The sequence below is a fragment of the Vitis vinifera genome, chromosome 18 (genome assembly GCF_030704535.1).
Source record: "Vitis vinifera cultivar Pinot Noir 40024 chromosome 18, ASM3070453v1".
Taxonomy (NCBI): domain Eukaryota; kingdom Viridiplantae; phylum Streptophyta; class Magnoliopsida; order Vitales; family Vitaceae; genus Vitis; species Vitis vinifera.
Window position 1 is genome coordinate 32868835 of NC_081822.1, and position 20588 is coordinate 32889422.

The window sequence follows — 20588 nt, forward strand, 5'->3', positions numbered from 1 at the left end:
ACGCATTCTTCTCAGTGAAGCCGAAGAACTTCAACAAAATAATAAATTTAAAAAAATGGACAATCATTTCCCACTTGTCCATTTCTGCCTCACACTCTCGAAGAGACACTTTGGGATAAGGAGTCAATCTCTGCCTGCCACTAACCCTCTTTGGCAGTTGAGTATAAGAATTCTTAAATAAAATTATTTTGATACCTTGTGTACTTAAAAACATTTTTTAAAATTTAAAAAAAAAAAAAATCATCTCCTCAAATTTTTAAAACTTGGAAAAGATTTATTGAGAACAAAAATTAAATTTTCATTTTTGAATAAGAGTGCTTATATTTTATGTAGGAGTTTCTATTTTTAAAAATAAAAAATAGAAAATTTATCCATATACTACCTTAATTCATTATGACAATTATAATAGTGTTTTTTTTTCTCACTATTTCAAATTTAATATATGAAACTAAAAGAAAAAAGGCAATTTTTTAATTTTTCTTTTTGTTTCGAAATCAAATTCAATTTTATGTTGAATAAAGTAAGAATTTAGTACCATTAGTGATTTTACCATTTGTTTTGTCTTTTTTCTACATTTGTCACCATTTTGTTGGTCTTTTCCATTATTCTACAAGAGCCATCTCCATAATCAACTTAACTATGATTCTAAACTTAAAGAACTTACATATAAAAGAATGATCCTTCACTTACCTCACTCCGGGACTTTTCTCCTTTCTTCTTATTGGTTTTTAATGAAAAATATTTACCCTTTTAGGAGCATGTATCACAAGAGGGAGAGTAATGGCAAAGCCATTAGATTATTAAAGTGGCATTTGTTAAACCTTGGAGATATTCATTAACCATTAATTAATTCAATTTGTTTGTTACTAATTAATGAGAGGTTGACAATTGGTGAGGGTTTTGATCATGGGTCTTTCTTCTATTAGGATAACATTTGCTATCGCTTAGGTGGAGGTGTACTACAATTTGTAGTGGGGAATGTCTCATTAATGTAATGATGAAGGTGATCAACTCATATTCAATATGCTATGATAGGAGGCTATGACTTATTAAAACGGCAAGTGGGCATCTCAAATTAATATGTCATCCTAGATTATTCCACATGTTAGTAGATTATCTTACCCTTACATTTGCCCCCTATTTTTCTAGAGAATTTTTAATAGATGAGTTGGGAAATATAATTTTAGGCAACACGTTTTTGAGCTAAGTAGGCTTTTTGGCGTTCCCAAATGTCACAACCAAATCAATTGTCATCAGTTTCTTATGAAAGACCTTTTTTCTTCTAACATCACTTTTTCATTTTTTTTTTCTTTTTATGTAGCTCCTTTTCTTAATCTTTCTCAACCTTCTTTACAAGGCATAATAGTGGATAGTAAAGCTATCATAGACATAAGATTGCATTTGGACTTTAAAATCATTACATACCTTTAATGAAACCACAAGTTTCTTCTTTAAACTTATTCACTTAAAAGACATGTTATTAATCTTTTGCAGTTTATCCAAGCAAATCAAAATAGTAAGAGACTTAATATCATGCTCATCAATCAACTCATGTAAATGATTACATCTTAGAGCTTTTGAGATTGTAATGAATCAATCTAACTCTTATAAAATGACAAGCAAATCACTCACTCGAACTATCAATTATGATTAAAAAAACAAATTAATAATAGGAACAAAAAAAAGAAACATCACCATAGTAACACTTTGGAAATTGGGAAGACACTTAGGACTCAAGGATATTCATGATGTCTTAGAAAAGTTCTAATGGCAATAAATTGAAAGTACACAAGCCAATGGTGCTCCTAAGTTACTTAAACCTAGAAAGCTCCAAAGGTTTAGTAAAAATGTTAACAATTTATAGGAACATACATTGATGATATTACATTGTCTTCTACCAAGTTTTGAATAAAATAATGTTTGATGCTGATTGATGCTATAAATTGCATGGTAATGAGGGCAAAAATAATATCTTTAAGCTTGATTATAGCATTAAATACAATCTCAAATTAGTTAATTGTATGTTATCTTTCATATGCTTGATTTTCTCATATTTTTCATTAGTTTTTTATCTTTACTGCCTCTTATGAATAATGATGGTCTTGGATCCTCTTTGGGATATCTTAGAGGCAAGGCAAGATGAGAGTACAAGTAGAGATAATGGGTTAAAGTTGAATGAAGATCAATGACACAATTTTATTTTAACCAATCAACAATTTAAAGATCGTTGAGGAGATATTCATATGCTAAATATTTTTATATGCACCATTCAGGTTTAACAAAAACTGTTTTTCTATTACTTAGAGCAGCACTTCCATCAACAAATCCTAAGTCCTTCTTATCAAAATTTATTTATTTATTTATTTAAGAAGCTATGTAGTTGAGTGGTGAAAGCAATAGACATACAGTTTTCAAAATATGTATGAAAAGTTTATCATGATATGATTTTATTTTATTTATAAATCCAAGTGCCTATAAAATAATGTTGTCCATGAGAAGGAATATTAGGAAGAGTAAATAAAAGAGGTTGTTCAAAGGTGGTATTTGTTTTTTAGTTAATTTTTTATTAAGATAAAAATAACCTATTAATATCAACTAATATAATTAAATTGAACTTATTGATAATAAGTTCAATTTAATTATTTACGATGATATCAAAGTAAAATATTTTGGCTTTTTTTATTCAACCAAAAAACAAATACCATTAAAGTGTTAGGCAAATTCATTGAAATTAGGTAACTAACTAGGTCCGAGTGAAAGAAGGTTGGTTATGACATGGAGGATTTAAAGTTCAATCTAAATCATTATAGGTAATGGCGAAATATACTTGTTAGTCTAATAGTTAAGTTGAAGTGTAATTATGTTGGTATCATGGCAATGGGAAAGTGCAGGCAGAAGCCTAAGCTAATGGGTTACACCATTGTCGTGTTTTAAACAGAGTTAGAGAAAGACAAAGGGAAGTGGAAGATCTAAAGTTTTCTAAATAATTCCAAGCAATTAACGCAATGACACAACTTAAACAACTGAGTTAAACATGTAAAAATAACATCACAAAAAAGACTTCCCTTTTCACGACACGCTCCAAGTCTTCATGGGATCTTCCACTGTGGGAAATTTGACGCTTAAGGAGCGAGATACCTAGATGCCATGCCAAGTAGCCCACCTTCCATCTATAACTTGCTAAAACGGTTTCCATAGACAACACCAGATTGTTGTGGTGCTTTTTAACAGGTCGTGCAACCAACCCACAAGGTGCAAATGAGGTGGAATTTAAGCATTTGGTTCTTGGCATTTGAGTATCCTACTTTGCTCATCCTTCAAAAATGGAAGAGAAACTAGGGAACAAGAGGTCCCAAGTTTGGTTCAATACCTTAATGTAAAGACGATAACAGAGAAAGAAAGAGGAAAACACCTTTTCGTTTGATGAAGTTTGAACCCTAACCCCAACACCACCTAAAGCTAACGTTAATTTTCTAGCAATACATCTTCATCCGTGAAGCTTGTAAAGAAGACATAAATAAGTCAGACATGCTTTGTTTGAAGGATTTCTTGATTTTATTTTTCCATAATAGACAAGTGATAAATATTAAGATATTTAAATCTTTTAAACTTTTATATTTAATTAAATAATAGTGAATTAATAATAAAACTTGTTATATTATAGAAAATTATTGAATAAAAAGTTTTATCACTCATTTACATTATTTATTTAAACAAATTTAAATTTTATTATGAAAATTACAACATTATTTTAAAAACATTAAGCTTTTGATATAAAATTTATCAAAATGATAAAAAAAAAAAATTCTGTTGAGATTTTAATTATTTTGAATTTTTTTAAAAATATTTTTAGAACAAAACTTATTTTTCCTTTACTTTTTTTTATTAACATAAAAAATTGTAAGGACAAGATTTGAAATATTGGTAAATACAAATATATCAATATTTGGATTTTATAGATATATTGAAAATATCAATAACATGAAAATTATTAAAAATTTATGAAAATACTTAAAAAAAATTACAAAATAAGCAAAAATAATTATTTTGTAATGGTAATTAACATAGGTATGATCAAATATAATGTTTATCAAACTTTTTAAGAAAATATTAATTTAAATTCCTTTAATATATTTGTATTAATTTATTTTAAAAATTAAAAACTATTTTTATTAAAACATGTTTTATTACATTTTAAATGAAAAAAATATAATTTATTTATATAAAATATTTTATTTGAGTTTTCATTTCTAAAATTTTGTTACAAATTTGTGGTGATAATTTTTTTCTATTAACATTAATTTATTTAAATAATTAAAAGTATCAAAAGTTATACTAATAATTTATTTTATCAAATTAATTTTAATTTTAATTTATAAAATATAAGAACTCATTATTTTTTTATTTTAGCAAATTTTGAATAAATTTATATTTTTAATATTTTAAAATAAAAACATTTAAAATTAAATAAAATTAGAAGGATAAATATAAAAAAAATTAAAATATGGTAATTTTTTAAAATATGATTAATGAGATAAATATGAAAAATAATTAAAAATAAAATGATAATATAAATTGTGGAACGTGTTGGGTAGTAAGTAACAGTAGCACAATCAATTGTGCGGAACTTCAACTGGTTTAGGCACTAGTAGATTGGTTGCTCAAGTGGTTGATGTTCTACCTCCAACAGTGACCTTTAATTCTCTAACATGTAGTCGAGAGTTCTTGAACTTCATATAAATGTTTACAACTGTCGAAAATCATTCATCTCTTTAGAGAAAAGGGCTTTTACTTTGTTCTTTGAGTGCATTTCTTCAAAGGGTTTAATTTATTTATATGATCATCCGTGCCTGTGAGCTAGGAGCATTCTTTAGACCAATGCATATATACAACCACAACTTCTACCATCATATACATACTATTATAAACTAGAAACATATGGATTCAATCAAAGGCAGGAAATGGTTTCCAGCATTAAGAGAGCAAGCTTTGCAAGTAACTCTCCACATTCTCCAGTCCACAGAGCTCCTTCACAACAGGCATTGTTGCCGGGACCTCCAACTGGAATGTTGAATCACACTTGGTTAGCCCAGTCCAGGAAAGAAGCTGTTGCCGGGCTTCTCTAATAGCTGCCCTTGTAGCACAATGAACTGAAACAGCTAGGAGTAACGGTGGTTCACCAGAAGCTGCGCAAAACATATTTACCTTGCTGATTATGATTCATTGATCTACATAAAGCAGTGTGTTGGAAACTTGGAATTATTACAGAGGAGGTTTACTAGTGAATTTTATTCAAAATGAATTGCATAGTGAATTGCACTAGTAGCAAATAAAGCAAGTTTTTGCTGATAGTTAGCCAGTACTAAGCTGTTACTACTACTGGTATGTCTCATGCTATTGTAACGAGTTACTAACCATTCACCTTTTTGGTTTAAAACCATATCAACAACACTTCTTATCTAGTTGGCTGCCGACCTTCCGCAGGGTATAAACCCCTAAATTTACCTAACCTTGACATGGTATCTTATGTTGAAACAGCTTGGAATATTTGCTGTGGGGATCCAATACCGGTCTTAATCCCCTTAATTGTAGAGCTTGCCCTCATAATATCAGGTAAATTGAAGTGGGTTAAAGATCTTGGTCTAATGGTTAAGAGTTAGATAGAGGTTCACCACTATGGGCATTAACATGAATGAAACACTAACCATAATGAAAAGGAAAGGTGTCTAGCCTTGCCTCACATGCTATGAATATCATTCCATTGATCTCAACAAGAGTTACTTCTAATGAATACTGCAAATTACTCCATTTCTATAGAAAACCCAAGAAAAAGAAAAAGCAAACTCTTCTAGATTCTCAAAGATTCAAAGACAATTTGGCATTTCCCAACAGGTGTGCTTTTGATCTGAATTATTCTCTCCAACACCCTCTTACCTCTAACTCCTCACCCACACCTTTGCTCTACCCTTTCTTGTTTTCCAACAAGAGAGCTTCTCAAATTAATAATGAAACATCTATTTTGGTCACAAATTCATAAATTCGTAACATCTCATAGAAACAAGTGTTAATTATGCATTATTGCAAGCAGGTCTATTGCTTTATGTATTCGATACAATTTTGTAACATTTTCTTAGCAACCATGTAAAATTAGAAAACAAATTATCCAGTTTCTTCTCCATAACTAGGATGCATTTTCAATGAAGAGTTGAAGAGAAATACCTTTAGAAGAAAGAACACGATTTTTATGATGTCCGCTGTTCAGTACCTCAACATTGAACTGCTTGGGTATTGTGTCGATTGTTGGGATCTTGTAAGTCCATGTGCCTTCGGTGACCACCAGTCCATCTGAATTAGTTGTGTACTCCTCGAGCATAAAAAACCCAATTCCTTGAACAAAAGCTCCTTCTATCTGTAAAGCAACTCAGAAAGAATATTAGAGGCATATGGATCTAATAAGCACAAGTTTTAAGGATAAGGAAACATTGAACAGTTATAAACATCCTTTAGTATTATCAATGAAAAAGTTCCATTGCATTAATATGTGGATGTGGAGAATAAAATCAGGGAAGAGGTTGAATGCCAAAGCTTAGGGATAGAAAAGTAGAGAAGGAGATGAAATAGTTTAACATTGTAGTTGGGCTAACCTGTCCTAAATCCACAGCAGGGTTGAGACTCTGACCACAGTCATATATAATATCAGATTGCAAAATTGTGGTTTGTCCAGTGAGAAGATTTACCTCCACCTGTGACACCCAATGTTTCATTATTATAGTAAAAATTGAAGCATGGTTAAGCATGAAAGCCTAGTCTCCTCCAAGTTTACCTGAAGAATACTAACTTAATTTCAATAAAAACTCTATGGAGAGGAATTAAAGGGATCTTGAAAAACTTGCCTCACTCACTGCTGCACCATAGTTTAGGTATTGAAAGGAAGAAAAGTCAGGGACATAGTAAGAACTTGCTGATAAGTTCACAGCTTGACTTTGTGCCTGCAGTTTGATGAAGTAAATTGCTAAATGGTAAGAGATATTCAACATCTAACTTTGAGCAAGTCTGAAGAAAGTAAAATGAAAAAAAAAAAAAAATTCTTTGGAAAAGATGGCAAATGTCTTTAATATTTAATTTGGATTTAAACATATGAAGTTCTGTTACATATTGCTTTCCCATAAATCTAGTTTAAGAACTCTTTTAGTGGGAAAAATATCAAAAAGAATACCATAAGGTCTATGCCTTAAGTACCACTCAGAATTTATATAATCATGGATGGAATCAACTCAACCCCAGTTTAGTATGATCAATGTTGTCATATTCTTCGATCAGTACTTTTAACTATAGGAGTCATAGTTTTGAGTAGTTATTGTTTCTGAAGTAATGCTTTTTTTTTCTTTGGAGATACTAATACTGATGGTTTGATTTTGATTGTTTCTGAATTCCTACATAATGCTCTTTCAATACCCAAAAAATGATGACCAACATGAATACAAGAAGAATTAATTGTAAAACAATAAATATCATATGAATTGGTGGTTTACATCTAGAAAAAGGTTTCTCCCAATAGTATCATAGGAGGCCTTTTATGGAATTAGACCATTATTATTTTGGTGACTCATCCTTAAGCTTCTAATTTGTAGAGAAAACAAAAGAGGGTTAGATCACTTCGATTTTCTATTCCCGTACATGAACCTAAAAGTTTTGAAAGAGCAATTCAAAACAAATTAATGATACAAAGATGTTATGGATGAGGAAATAAAAGTAATAAGGAAGAATGACATATGAGAACTAGAATCTCTTCCAAAAGGAAAAGAGGTAATCAGAGCAAGACGGGCATACAAGGCAAAGAAGGATGTGAAAGGAGAAATAGAGATATACAAAGCAAGGTTCATGACTAAGGGTTACATGCAACAATAAGGTATACACCATGTGAATACGAAATCAACAATTGCATCATAAAAAAAATCTTGTTTTTCATGATTGAAGCAAGTACATTGATATAAGAAATCATTTTATTACAAAGTGCGTTATGAAGAAGGAAGTGCAATTACAATTTGCAAAATCTCAAGATCAAATTGCTGATATTTTTACCAAGCTCTTAAGTTTGAAGATTTTAGACAATTAAGGATGCTACTTGGAGTTACAAATCAAATTTATAAGGGGGTATGTTAGAAAGTTAAACTTTATTTAAAAAGTTTCTAAAGATTAGAATTAGATTTGGTCAAGTTAAAGAAAAAAAAAATTATTTTGAGTGCTGCTTTATTTTCTATATTTGAGTAGTTAAGTCCTAGAAAGTTTTTAAATTTTATGATTGAAAGTTATTGATTTTATTATCTATAAATAAGAGACGTGATATTTTAATAAGAGTGATAGGAGATAGTAAATTTTTAATTCTACCCAATTGTATGTTCATTTATTTAATTATTTATACTTCTCTTTCAACCCTATAATTCCAACAAAGGCAGCAAAAGAAAAAAAATGTAAAATATACCAAATGTGCACATAATTACCTGAAGAATCAATGTGCCCCATTCAACAGAACCCATTTGCTCCTGCAATCTCTCCTTGATAGGAGTCAGTCTTTTAACCAACATATTGCAGCAGAGTCTAATAGCTTCACAGCTGCACTCTGATGTAGTGCTTGCAGTAGTCAACCCCCCCTGTATTAAACTTAGGGTATCTGATTGTATGACCCTTACTTTCTCCAAGAAGTCTCCCATTCCATCACATCCAATTGAACTGAGGGCAAATGCAGTCATCTGTTTCACCTTTGTCCACAGTCCCTGCCCCAACTCAATCCCCCCAACTTCCACAGCAACAGATCCATCGCTAAGAATGCTTACTTTCCCTGGAGTTGCTTTTAATGAAATTTCATGCACAATTGGTACTCGAGAAATACCCCTTTTCTGCCATTTATTGCACATATTAAACTGCTTTACCATATCAGTCCTTTCTTTAAAACTTGAAGAAGTAGCCAACTTATCCCAGATTAAAGGTAAAGTGTACTCCACAGGTTCACCAGCACAGCCCTCAAAGAAAAAATTGAGGCTGTTGAAAGTGTGGAGGTTTCCGCTTCTCACAGAGTCCACATCCATGGAAAGAGTAGATGCGACATGTTCAATTACAGCTTCAGATATAAATGTAGCTTGTACCTCCCCAGGAGCACGCATTGCTGATTTAGACAAATGGTTTGTTTTGCAAACCTTTATATCAAAAGAAAAAGCACCCCAATCATATTTTTTAAGGGCACCAACCATGAGCATAGGCATAGCTGGGCTTATATCTACACCCATTCCTGCGTTGATTAATATATCAACGTGTAAGGCAGTAATCTTTCCATTCGATTTGAACCCTACACTGTAGGTTACTTTCATTGGATGTCTTCCTCCAGCTATTTTCATGTCAGTTTTGCGATTCATATATATCCGGACAGGGCGTTGTAATTTGTATGCTGCAAGTGCACATGCTGTAGCTACCTGAGGCACCATAGATTGAGTGATTTCACTTAGAAGCCATTGTTAAGGGAAAGGAACAGTACAAAAGATAGGCCATCAGAGGAAACAGAGTCAGATAAAGGAAGAACTATGTGTGCATTTGTGTGTATGTGTGTTTTCCTCGTATTCTCCTTCAAATGGCCGTACTCTTTTGGCCATATGGACACAAACACACAATGTAACCATCAATTATATACTCACAGCAATTGCTTTCATGGCCTTTCCACCAAAACCACCTCCAACCCTTCTTGTGATCACACGGACATTGTGTTCAGGAATACCAAGACATCTCGAAATCGTAGTATGTGCATTTTCAGGGCATTGTATTGAACTGTAAACCACAATGCAGTTGTCTTCATCGGGAACTGCAAGGGCAGTTTGTGTCTCCATATAGAAATAATACTGTGACCCAAGTCTGATCTGGATGTGACAATTCAGAAAGCATTTATCATAAAACCAAAACAAGAAAGAAAAACATTAATAGGAATAGAAAAAAATTGTATAACAAGTAAATGAGAAGTACCTCAGCAGAGAGAATCTTGTGATCTGCTTCAGCCATTCCTCTAGAGAAATCACCAACCTGTTTTGGGCTAATGATGGAAGGAACCTCAAAAAAGCTAGATCTCCTAACAGCCTCTTCTACCGATAAAATGGGTGGTTCCAGATTTTCCATGTCATAATCGATCACTGCAAGGTTTGCAGCCATATTTGCATGTTTCTGTGTGTCTGCAACCTATACACATATACGACCAGTGACTGAACTGGGCTTCTCAGTTCATAAACTAATCAAATGTGTTTGTATGCTACGCCCATTAAAAGAAAATTTATAATAAACCCAACAGAAAGCAAAATATGCATATATATATTGGTGGACGAGAAAGACAGAATCATCGAATTACCACAAAAGCAATATACTCTCCAGCACATCGGGTAAAATCATCTGCAAATAAAGGTTCAGTACCAAACATAGTTTTACAGCCTATGTTCTCCCCTGGGATATCTTTAAAAGAAATAAGTGCACTGACTCCAGCTGCCACTGATTTGGGGTTAAGTTTGATACCCTTTACTCGAGCCAAAGGCTTTGTACCATAAATGAAAGCCCCATGTAGGCAATTTGTTGGAGAGGGAATGTCATCCACATAAACAGCCTCCCCTACGAAATCGTTTAACTCATGTCAGTTGTCTAGAAAAAGGAAATATCAGGAGCCTATGGTAATGGATAAGCATGTCTAAAAGGACATGTGGGGAGAAAAACAAACATAAAAAGTAGGAAAAATCAAGGCTCCTTCTGAAACTTGAAAAGTTTGGGAGTAGGTAGGAAGAAAAGAAAATATAAGGAAAGAAAAATGAAGAAAAAAAAAAACGGATGGGTTTAAATTGGATAGATTTTTCATTTATGTTTATCCACATTTTTTTTCTTCTCTTTTATATGAAGAGTGAAGAATTTGAAAATGTAAAAATTTTAATTATACTTGATATTTATTCATACTTTTCCGCAATAAACCAAACAAGAAAATTTAGATACCTTCCTATTTCTTTCCTTTCCCTAGAACTTTATATACTCCAAATGGTGCTAAAGATATATGTGACCAAAGGTAGTCATTATCATGGATTATATAGTAACACATGGCCTTATTGAGCTACAAATGCCCCGCCAGAGTGGTAATTGGTGAATAAAATAGAGTAAGTGAGATAAATTGAATCTAGCGTGGTTGTAACATGACAAAAAGCACAAACAAAAAGTCAAAGAAAGATCATTCACAAGGCTGGAAAGAAAGTATTGATTTTTTGAATATAAAGTTTTGATGACAATAAATTCCCTTAAAAAAGAAACATCACACACCATAATATAACCAATATAAACTTCACCATATAAATGAACAGAAAATTAAATTTAAGAATGTAGCCAAATATTTTACTATTTGAAAAATAAATTGCTCTAAAGTTCTAGGCCATCAATAAAATCAATTATCTTTAACTAGTTTCATGTCTCCTATTGTTAGCCCCTTGACTCAAGTGACACAGTGCCAAGGGTCTCATGGGTAGGCACCTTGCACCCATAAAGACCCTAGGAGAGTGAGGCAAATTGAAACCAAGGTTCAATGCATCATATGCGCGAGCTTGGTGGTACAACACATGAGCTGGCACGATGAGGTGGCAAGTAGCACGTGACACAACAGGTGTCGCAAGCTAGATAGTAGGTACTGACACAACAGGTATCACACTTGACATAGCAAGTGCCACACACAACATAACAGGTGCCACAGGCAACATAGCAAGTACCACACGCTACTTAGGCCACTACCACATGCAATGTAGTGGGGTGTTGCATGCGATGTAGCAGTTGTAGCCCATGGCTTAGCACACATGCACTAGGTGGCATGACCTAACTCGGGTAAAATTCAAGTGTTGAATTTTGACATGCTTATATTTTTCCTTTGAAGAGGAACCTTCAAAAGGGAGTCTCCAAGTGGAATTGTGGCTGTTTGGATTTTCATGAATTAATGAAAAATCATTATGCCTCCTTAAGACCCTTGGTGTCTTATATTGGCACTTTGGGAATGGCCTAAAATGATTGTTAAGGAGGGTGGATGCATGATTTAAGGCAACGTGGCTTAATCTTGGCCACACAAAGGGGGTATGATGCAAAGCCTCGGACATGGGCAAGACACTTAGGTGGGCCTTGCTAGAACCGACACATGGACTCAATAACATGTGGTGGTGTGCAACCTATGACCACAATTCCTTCTGCTACATATTTTTTTTCCAAAATTTCAGGGGGGATGTTTGCCCCTCCTAGGCACAAGGTGGCTCCACCCCTGCATTGTTGCATTGAAGTGAGAATTGGGCATGGCAGGGTGCTTCTGCAACAACAAAAGGCTGCCTCAGACATGGTGGTGCATGGTTGATGGGAGGCAAGAGTAAGGGTATGGCATGCTGACTCGTGGCCTGTAAGGCAAGACCTTGCAGGGGGCTGTCCCATGGGCGCCTAAGACATGGGCAACAACTCCAATGTTCCAAGGGCATAAGTAGACAACCTGATGCATGGACATCACATGGTGGGCTAAGGCACACAGATGCACAGATGGGCTGAACATGCATTGACGAGCTAGCATGCATGGGTGGGCAGACTTGCACACATGGACCACATTGATGTGGGCTGACATGCAACTTGGGAAATAACTCCAATGCTCCAAAGGCATAAGGAGACAAACCTGATGCATGGACATCACATGGTGGGCTAAGGCACACAGATGCAATCAGATGGGCTGAACATGCATTGACGAGCTAGCATGCATGGGTGGGCAGACTTGCGCACATGGACCACATTGATGTGGGCTAACATGCAACTTAGTGGGCTGGACATGGCATAAGGGCTGATTCCATCAGAGGGTAGGTTTGATTGGTTTCATGGGTGGTTACTTGGCACCTTTTAGGAAGAGAAGGCATCAGAAGGCTTGTGAGTGATTGTGTGGCATAAAGAGGCACCTCAAGGGAAGATGGTCTCGTCAGTTGGGTGGTTTTGTAACTACCCCCTACCAACTTGAATTCAAATGAATTGGAATTCAAATTAAATATGAGAATGTAGCCTCTGGGTATAAATGGTGGTAGGGGGTTGTGGGGCTCTTCTATTGCCTAAACAGAGACACACGGTGAGGTGTATGAGATTGGGGGGTGGGGGTTGGGGGTGGTGCCGCTCATTTCAGAAAACAGGAAAAAAAAGAGCCTTGTTGCAAATTTGTGCATGTGACACCTACCATATCCATGAAACCAACAACAGAATGGTACTTGTAAGAGTAAAATAAAAATTAAATAGAAAATCAACTCTTGTTTTTCATAATATAAAACCAAGTTAGTGTAACGAACCAGAAGCTTGGATGGCAGCCCCAGACTTTGCAATTGGCTCACCAACTGGACGATACTGTCTGTTCAATTCCACTTCCTGCTTTGCAGAAGATAGCAAGGTTGAGATTTTACCATGATCTAACTGCTTTGCAGGAGACAGCAAAGTACTATATCCATCCACACAGCCATCAGGTGATTCAGCATTAGACTCAACCAAATGGCTAAAGAACTCAAAAAGAAAACTGACAGCCAAGCTTGACCTATAAGCTGGACTTGAAGTGCCATCATCAGGTACCACAATGCCTCTAAGTAATTTAACAGCCTCACATAGAACACCAACACTTAGCACTTTTCCAGTTAAAAATTCTTCAACTTTTGTCGCTCTTATTGGATGTTTTGTCCCATAAGCACCAAAAGCAAACTGACAGTTACTTACAATAATGCCAATAGAAGTTGTACAGCGAGAAACTTTAGCCATTAAAGCAGCATTTAAATAGGGCAATGCATTTCCTAACGGCCGTGGTGCAGCTCGATAAGTTTCAAACAGTAACTTCATCTCGGTCCCTGAAGAAATGCCCATAATCCGATCCCAATCTGGGATTTTGACGCCTACAAGTATACTTTTCGAATCTAACTCTGGCCTTCTTAAGAACTCCTCCAATGTAAGCTCTTCGCTTTTGAGACTATTCATTATATTTACAGTTGAACCTACTGCAAGAAGTACTGTAGCAATGTCGGAGGGGAAATGATTCCTTTGTGCCATCACCAGATTTCCACCTAAACTAGCTGAGTTCCGGATGAACCCTGAAGCAACTTTTTCCATATGGTCAGCAATTTTTTTATAGACCATGTCTCCTTCTGAGTAAAATCCACTTTGGTTGTATTCCCTTAGAGCTTCAATAGCTTTAGATATTGTTATAGTTGCTCCAATGCTTATCCCGGTATTATCCCTTCTAATCGTTGAGAATTCAGGGATATGTCTTAGATCAATATATTTGTCGTAGCTTTCCACTTCCTTGTAATAACCCATACCAGTGTTACCAACCACTAATTTAACCCGAGTCCCATTTCCATCCTCAACAAAACCCAATAAGCTTTGAAGTTCCTCAATGGTAACAGGATTATACCAGGAATATCTACTAGAGTCTAAAAGCAATGTAGACCTAGTTTCATTTTTCAAGAACTGAGGAAATGTACAGATCTCATCATTATGGTTATACAGGGGTAAGCTGCTTAGTTTCACTTCTTTACTATCTCCCTTTCTCCAAAAGGAATTAAACCCCAAATCCTCCATATCAACATCTGCTGCAAAACTTTTACAGGCATCAGCAATGGGCCGGTATCCAGTACAGCGGCAGAGATTTCCTGCAATAGCCGTTTCAGCTTCAGAAACTTTCAGCTTGGAGAATCCCCTAGGGGGCTCTGGCCGGGGGGTTTTCTCAGCATTGACAAGAGCCGAGAAGAGTGACATGCACATTCCAGGAGTACAAAAGCCACACTGAGAAGCATGGAATCCAGAGAACCTTTCATGAATTGGGTGGAATCCATCTTTCGTGTTCCCAAGGCCTTCAGTTGTTGTAATTGAACATCCATTTACACTACAAAGCAGGGTAAGACATGAACTCACCGTACAATCATCCACCTGGTCATGCACAGGGTTATACTTGGACAGTAGAACAACACAAGCACCACAACCACCTGAAACAATGAAGTTAGCAAACATTTCAATGTATCAGCTGCCTGATTTTTGAGATTTTGATAGGCTATACAAAATCATAATCTTCAATGGCTAAACTATATTAGGAACTAATTGAATAATGGGACAATTATTTAATAATTGAACGGCATAATCATCAGCATAGGCATTAGTCAAATAGTTAAATTTTCAATCTTATGTTTCTTGCCGTTCATCCTCCCAAAAAACAAAGAGAAAGCCTACACCACTACAAGAGCAATGGACCCCATTACCCCCATCGATTTAAATATAGGTAGGAACCAAAAAATAAAATCCGACAACAAAATACAGAAAAATGGAATCACAGGACAATACAATTGACAACAAGCAATAAAGAGAACCAGGAAACAAAAATTAGACACGCTGAAGAAGAAAATACATCTATCATTGAAGAAAAGGAAACCTGGATTGGGAATCCAAGAACCAGAGGAAAGACAGAGTGATATGACAGGGTGATGTAGAAAATAAAGAAAAATTAAAAGGAGCATTAAAGGGAACATGATGGAGAAAAACCCAACATGAAGGAAAAAGGAATATCCAACTTTATCCGTCAAAGAAAAAAGTAGCTCAGATTGGGCATCCAAGAGTGCAGAGAAACAGAGGTTCATACGATTACAGGTATGTGTGTACAAATATATACAAAAACATGGACAACAAAATTAAAAGCAGAACATGATAAAGGAAAGTCAACACACAGAGAAGAAAAACCCGTATACCCATCAAAGAAAAAGAAAACCCAAATTGGGAAACCAACAAGCAGAGAGAAAGAGAGAAGCATATGACCAAAGCAAACATATATATGTACACTGAATAAAGTACAAAAAAACGCGAGTACAGAGGAGAAGAAAGATAGATACCTTCACCGCAGCTGAGCTTGGGACCTTTGAAAGGAGTGTGAGAACGCAAGAACTCAAGCACGGTAGTGGAAGGGTGGATGGTGGAGACCTCAAACCTCTTTCCATTAACAGCAAAAACCAGACAGTTGTTTACAGTTGATTCAGACTGCTCCATTTCTCCACTGCAAGTCTGCAACTCAAATCACAGTCAAGATTATGTACAGATATTATTCTATCCTGTATTTGGGGACGGGGGAAACTAGGAAACTCACTCACAACTATACGATTTCCGACGTGTCCATTTTTGACTTAACACTCAACCAGACAAACAGAAGAAAGAAATCAATCTCTGCACGCCATTGACCGATTTGGTGCGTCTTTGCTAATACGTAAAAACGTTGTCTTTAAATATTTTGTCCTGTAAAATTAAGAATTAATTAGTTAAAAGGGGGGGTATTCCTTGTAATTGTGAATCTAACACTTTCGATATTTTTATTCGAAGAGTAGTTCACATTACTTGGAATCCCGAGGAATAGAAGAATCATACAGGGATTTGATGTAAATGTTTTTTTTAATATTTTAAGTATATACATATATATTTTTAAAAAATAAATTATTTTTATAAGAAAGAAATAAAATATTTTTATCAAAATAAAATAAAAAAATGATAAAAATTTTAAATTTTAAAATAGAGTTTTTAATGATCCTTTTAATCGGAAAAACCTTAAAATTAATGTACTCTTCGAGTACAAATTATTAAGTTAAAATAAATTTTTAATGAAGGTTTAGATGCATTTTTTATTTTTTTAAAAATAAAAAATTTTATATATAATCTTTTATGACATTTCCCTTTTTTTTATATATATATATACAATATCAAATTTCTTAGATAAAAATGGGTAGATACCTTGTGTATTTAAAATTGTTTTTTAAAATTTAAAAAAGTAAAATATTGTAAGTTGTTCAAATTTTGTAATTTTGAAAAGAATTTTTTAGAAGGTTAGGATACTTTTTTTAAGAAGAGCTAGTTTTTATTAAGATAATTTTTTTAGCTACTTTTTATACAAAGTGTTTCTACACCTTATTTCTTAAATTATGATAGTTATAATAATGTTTTTTTCCTTATTATTTTAAATTCAATGTGCATGACAGCAAAAGAAAAAGTGATTGTGTTTGATTTTTATTCACAGTTAAGTGATGTAGCTGACTTTTAACCTTGGGAAAAAAAATTCCCAAATCAAAAGTAGTTAGAAAATTCGAATCCAAGGCTACAACTATTGAAAAAGTAAGGAAAATGACTCTTTAAGTAATGACAAACTTGTAGCATCCTTTCAAACATATTAAATGTCCCACTTGATTCTCAAAAGCCATAGGGACTTGCCTTCAAAGATTCTAAGAAACTTAAATATACTATTAGAGATCACCAAAGGTAAAAAAAAGTTGAATACTTTACAACTGTGGTAGGTTATGACACATAGTTAGTGATTGTCTTGATCATCATGATAGGTTTCTTATGGTGAGTGCACAAGTATATATGGTTACATATTAAATAAGACTTATAGTGAATCATGACATTGGCTATTGAATAGTCATATTAACCAAGCTACTATGCCATATGAGATCTCAATCTTGAGAGTATTGAGGTAGTGTTAAGGTCTTCAATGTCTTTAGCCTATGGGTCAGACTCTAAGGCAGTTATATATTCCCTTAGGATTATGTCACTTTTGATTATGGTAAATGACAACAAGTATTCTTAAGATAGGCATCGTGATATCTCATTGGTTTGAGGTAACATGTTTCCTTAGGTAATCCTAAGGGCATATGATCATGAAACCTATGTCACTTTTTGTCAGTTTACTTGTTTTATTCATGTTGATTATAACCTATTGTGTTTCTACATGTTTAGAATATATATATATTTGTGATCTAATTTAAATGATTCAATTTATAGATTTACTTATTTCATTAGATCATGTTGTACTCTAAGATAACTTAACATTCATTTAATTATATATATATATATATATATATATATTTGGGATTTTTGCATCATCGGTTTACTTCTCAAATACAAATAAGATAGAGTGTTTTATCCTCTAGGAGTTAAAACCCAGGGAACCCAACAAGACTTCTTAAAAATGATAAATTCTAAACATGTAGAAACACAATAGGTTATAATCAACATGAATAAAACAAGTAAACTGACAAAAAATTCATATATATTGAGTATAGTGTCCAAAATACCAAGTCTAAAATCAATCGCTTTAAAAAGAACACTCTTGAGTAGTTGTGTTACTATTCATGGTTGGATACTTGGATCACCATTGTTGACTTTACTAAGATATTATCTCAAAAAGGATTACATTTGTAACGACTTGCACCTAGTTGTGTAGATATTGTTTGTTTTGAACCCAAAGGAGCCCTCATGACTTTAAAACATGTCTATATGATTAAAAAGAGCTTATACTTATATAGTGTTAATAACTTTTTCTACTACATCACAAACACCCCCCCCCCCCCCCCCCTCCCCCCTCCCCATGCAAACAGAACAAAGACAGTATGTCTTATGAGATTACGAGGCCAAATAGACAAACATCCCTCATAGGCCCAAAGAAATCCCCACACCAAGGTCGGGAATTGGGTTTGATACCATTTATAATGATCAACACCCAACCGTGTAAATATTGTCTATTCTGGATCTAAAGAAGTTCTCATGACTTTAAAATGTGTTTACATAAGAGAATTTCATACTTATATAACACCATAAACTTTCTCCTCTATTCGATGTGGGACATCTTACGAGGTCAAATAAACCCATCCACACCAAGGTCAAGGATCAACTTTAATACCATTTGTAACGATCCGCACTCAATCATAAAAATATTGTCTACTCTACACCTAAAAGGGGACTCTCACGACTTTAAAATGTGTTTACATAAGAGAATTTCATACTTATATAACACCAGAAACTTTCTCCTCTATTCGATGTGGGACATCTTACGAGGTCAAATATACTCGTCCACACCAAGGTCAAGGATCAACTTTAATACCATTTGTAATGACCCGCACCCAATTGTAAAAATATTGTCTGCTCTACACCTAAAGGGACTCTCACAACTTTAAAACACTTCTACATGATTAAGAGAAGTTCATACTTATATAGCGTTAGAAACTTTCTTCCTTATCCAATGTGGGACATCACAACATCTGCTCCAAGGAAAGTGATTATAAACCTCAACCAATCATGATAAGTTTTATTTTTCATATTTTAATTTTCATTTCTTCATTGTTCAAATTTTGTCTTTTACATTTATATTCTGGTTTGCTTGTTTAGTGGGGTGACCTTAGTTAAAGGATAATTTTCAATAATTATATTCCAATAATTTAGAGTTGCTAGATCTCAAATTTCTTCAGAATAACTACATTTCATTTTTTATTGATTCACAGATGAAATAAAATTGTTTAGTTTCATCTTTTCCACCACTAATAGTTACTTATACAATTTTATACTAATACAACGAGCTAGGGTGTTAGGTAAATCAACTTAATAACTTAATATGACTTAATAATTTAATTTAAGATATCAAATAGAATAAACATATTTGATGAAATAATTTAATATCACAACTTAGCGGGTATTTGATAAAACTTAATATTTATTACTTAATGATTTAAGTTGACTTTAAATTGAATTATTCTTAAGTCATTAGCTAAAAAATTATTACTTAGTTTTTACTTTAAATATTAAGATTGTTCGGTAAAGTGAATATAAATTTAAATAATCAAATTGGTATATTTACCTTCGTTAATTTTAAGAAATATTTTATCCTTATGTAGTTTAATTCATATTTATTTTTTTAAAAATACATGTACGTATAAAATATTTATATTTAAATTATTATAGATATATAAAATAACAATAAAATATTTATTATAAAAAAAATGAGTCATGGGTGTGGAATTTAATTTTAAAATATACTTTTACTAATATGGGAAAATGAATCAAAAAAGATTTGAGATTAAGAATAAACTAATCATTTTAACTTAATACTTAAAGTTAAAAATAACTTTAAGTTATAACATTAAATTATTTTATCAAACAAGGTTAATCTATTTAATAATTTAAATGAAGTTCTTAAGTCATTAAGTTGATTTATCAGATACTCTCTTAAAATCAAAAATAATTTTAAGTATAAAATCAAAATAGTGAATTTATTTTTAATCTCAAATCTCATTTTCCTTATTTGTTTATGTCCAATGAGAATATATTTTATAGTGATTACTCCATATTCAACCGCCACTTTTAATAGTAAATATTTTGTAGTTAATTATCTTATATATTTATAATTCTTTAAATATAGATATGTAACAAATAAGTTTATTCCTTAAGATTAGTGAAAATATAAATATTAATAAAAATTAACGAGGGAAAATATGTTAATTTTGATTATTTAGAATATATTTTGAGTTCACTTTATCAAACAACCTTAATAATTAAAGTAAAAATTAAGTAATTAAGTAATAAATATTAAGTTTTATCTTAAAACTTATTATTTGAATTTTACTTTAAAGTTATTTAATAAAGTTAAGTTATAATTTTTTTAAATCATCAAATTGACATATTTACCCTCATTAATTTTAACTAATATTTATACTTCTTAAACAATGAATTTATTTATTAAACAT

At 33.0% G+C, this 20588-nt stretch overlaps 1 protein-coding gene across 1 annotated transcript; it reads right to left on the bottom strand.

Annotated features, from left to right (window-relative positions):
• Nucleotides 1-4869: 4869 nt before the first annotated feature.
• Nucleotides 4870-16201, bottom strand: LOC100267042 (abscisic-aldehyde oxidase). The gene is made up of 10 exons (XM_059734878.1): nucleotides 15924-16201; nucleotides 13353-15029; nucleotides 10385-10638; nucleotides 10009-10218; nucleotides 9687-9905; nucleotides 8502-9467; nucleotides 6894-6989; nucleotides 6645-6743; nucleotides 6220-6409; nucleotides 4870-5186 (listed from the first exon to the last, which is right to left on the bottom strand). The coding sequence occupies exons 1-10, from the start codon at nucleotides 16075-16077 to the stop codon at nucleotides 4975-4977; spliced, it is 4077 nt and encodes a 1358-aa protein (XP_059590861.1). The 5' UTR covers nucleotides 16078-16201; the 3' UTR covers nucleotides 4870-4974.
• Nucleotides 16202-20588: the final 4387 nt, after the last annotated feature.

Bases quoted from the DNA above. Each gene is read 5' to 3' on its own strand.
- LOC100267042 (XM_059734878.1), bottom strand. From the start codon at position 16,077: ATGGAGCAGTCTGAATCAACTGTAAACAACTGTCTGGTTTTTGCTGTT. The intron at 10,639-13,352 runs GTTCGTTACACT...ACGATTTCGTAG, and splicing joins GGCTGCCATCCAAGCTTCTG to GGGAGGCTGTTTATGTGGAT. The intron at 9,906-10,008 runs GTACTTCTCATT...TGTCACATCCAG, and splicing joins ACAAGATTCTCTCTGCTGAG to ATCAGACTTGGGTCACAGTA.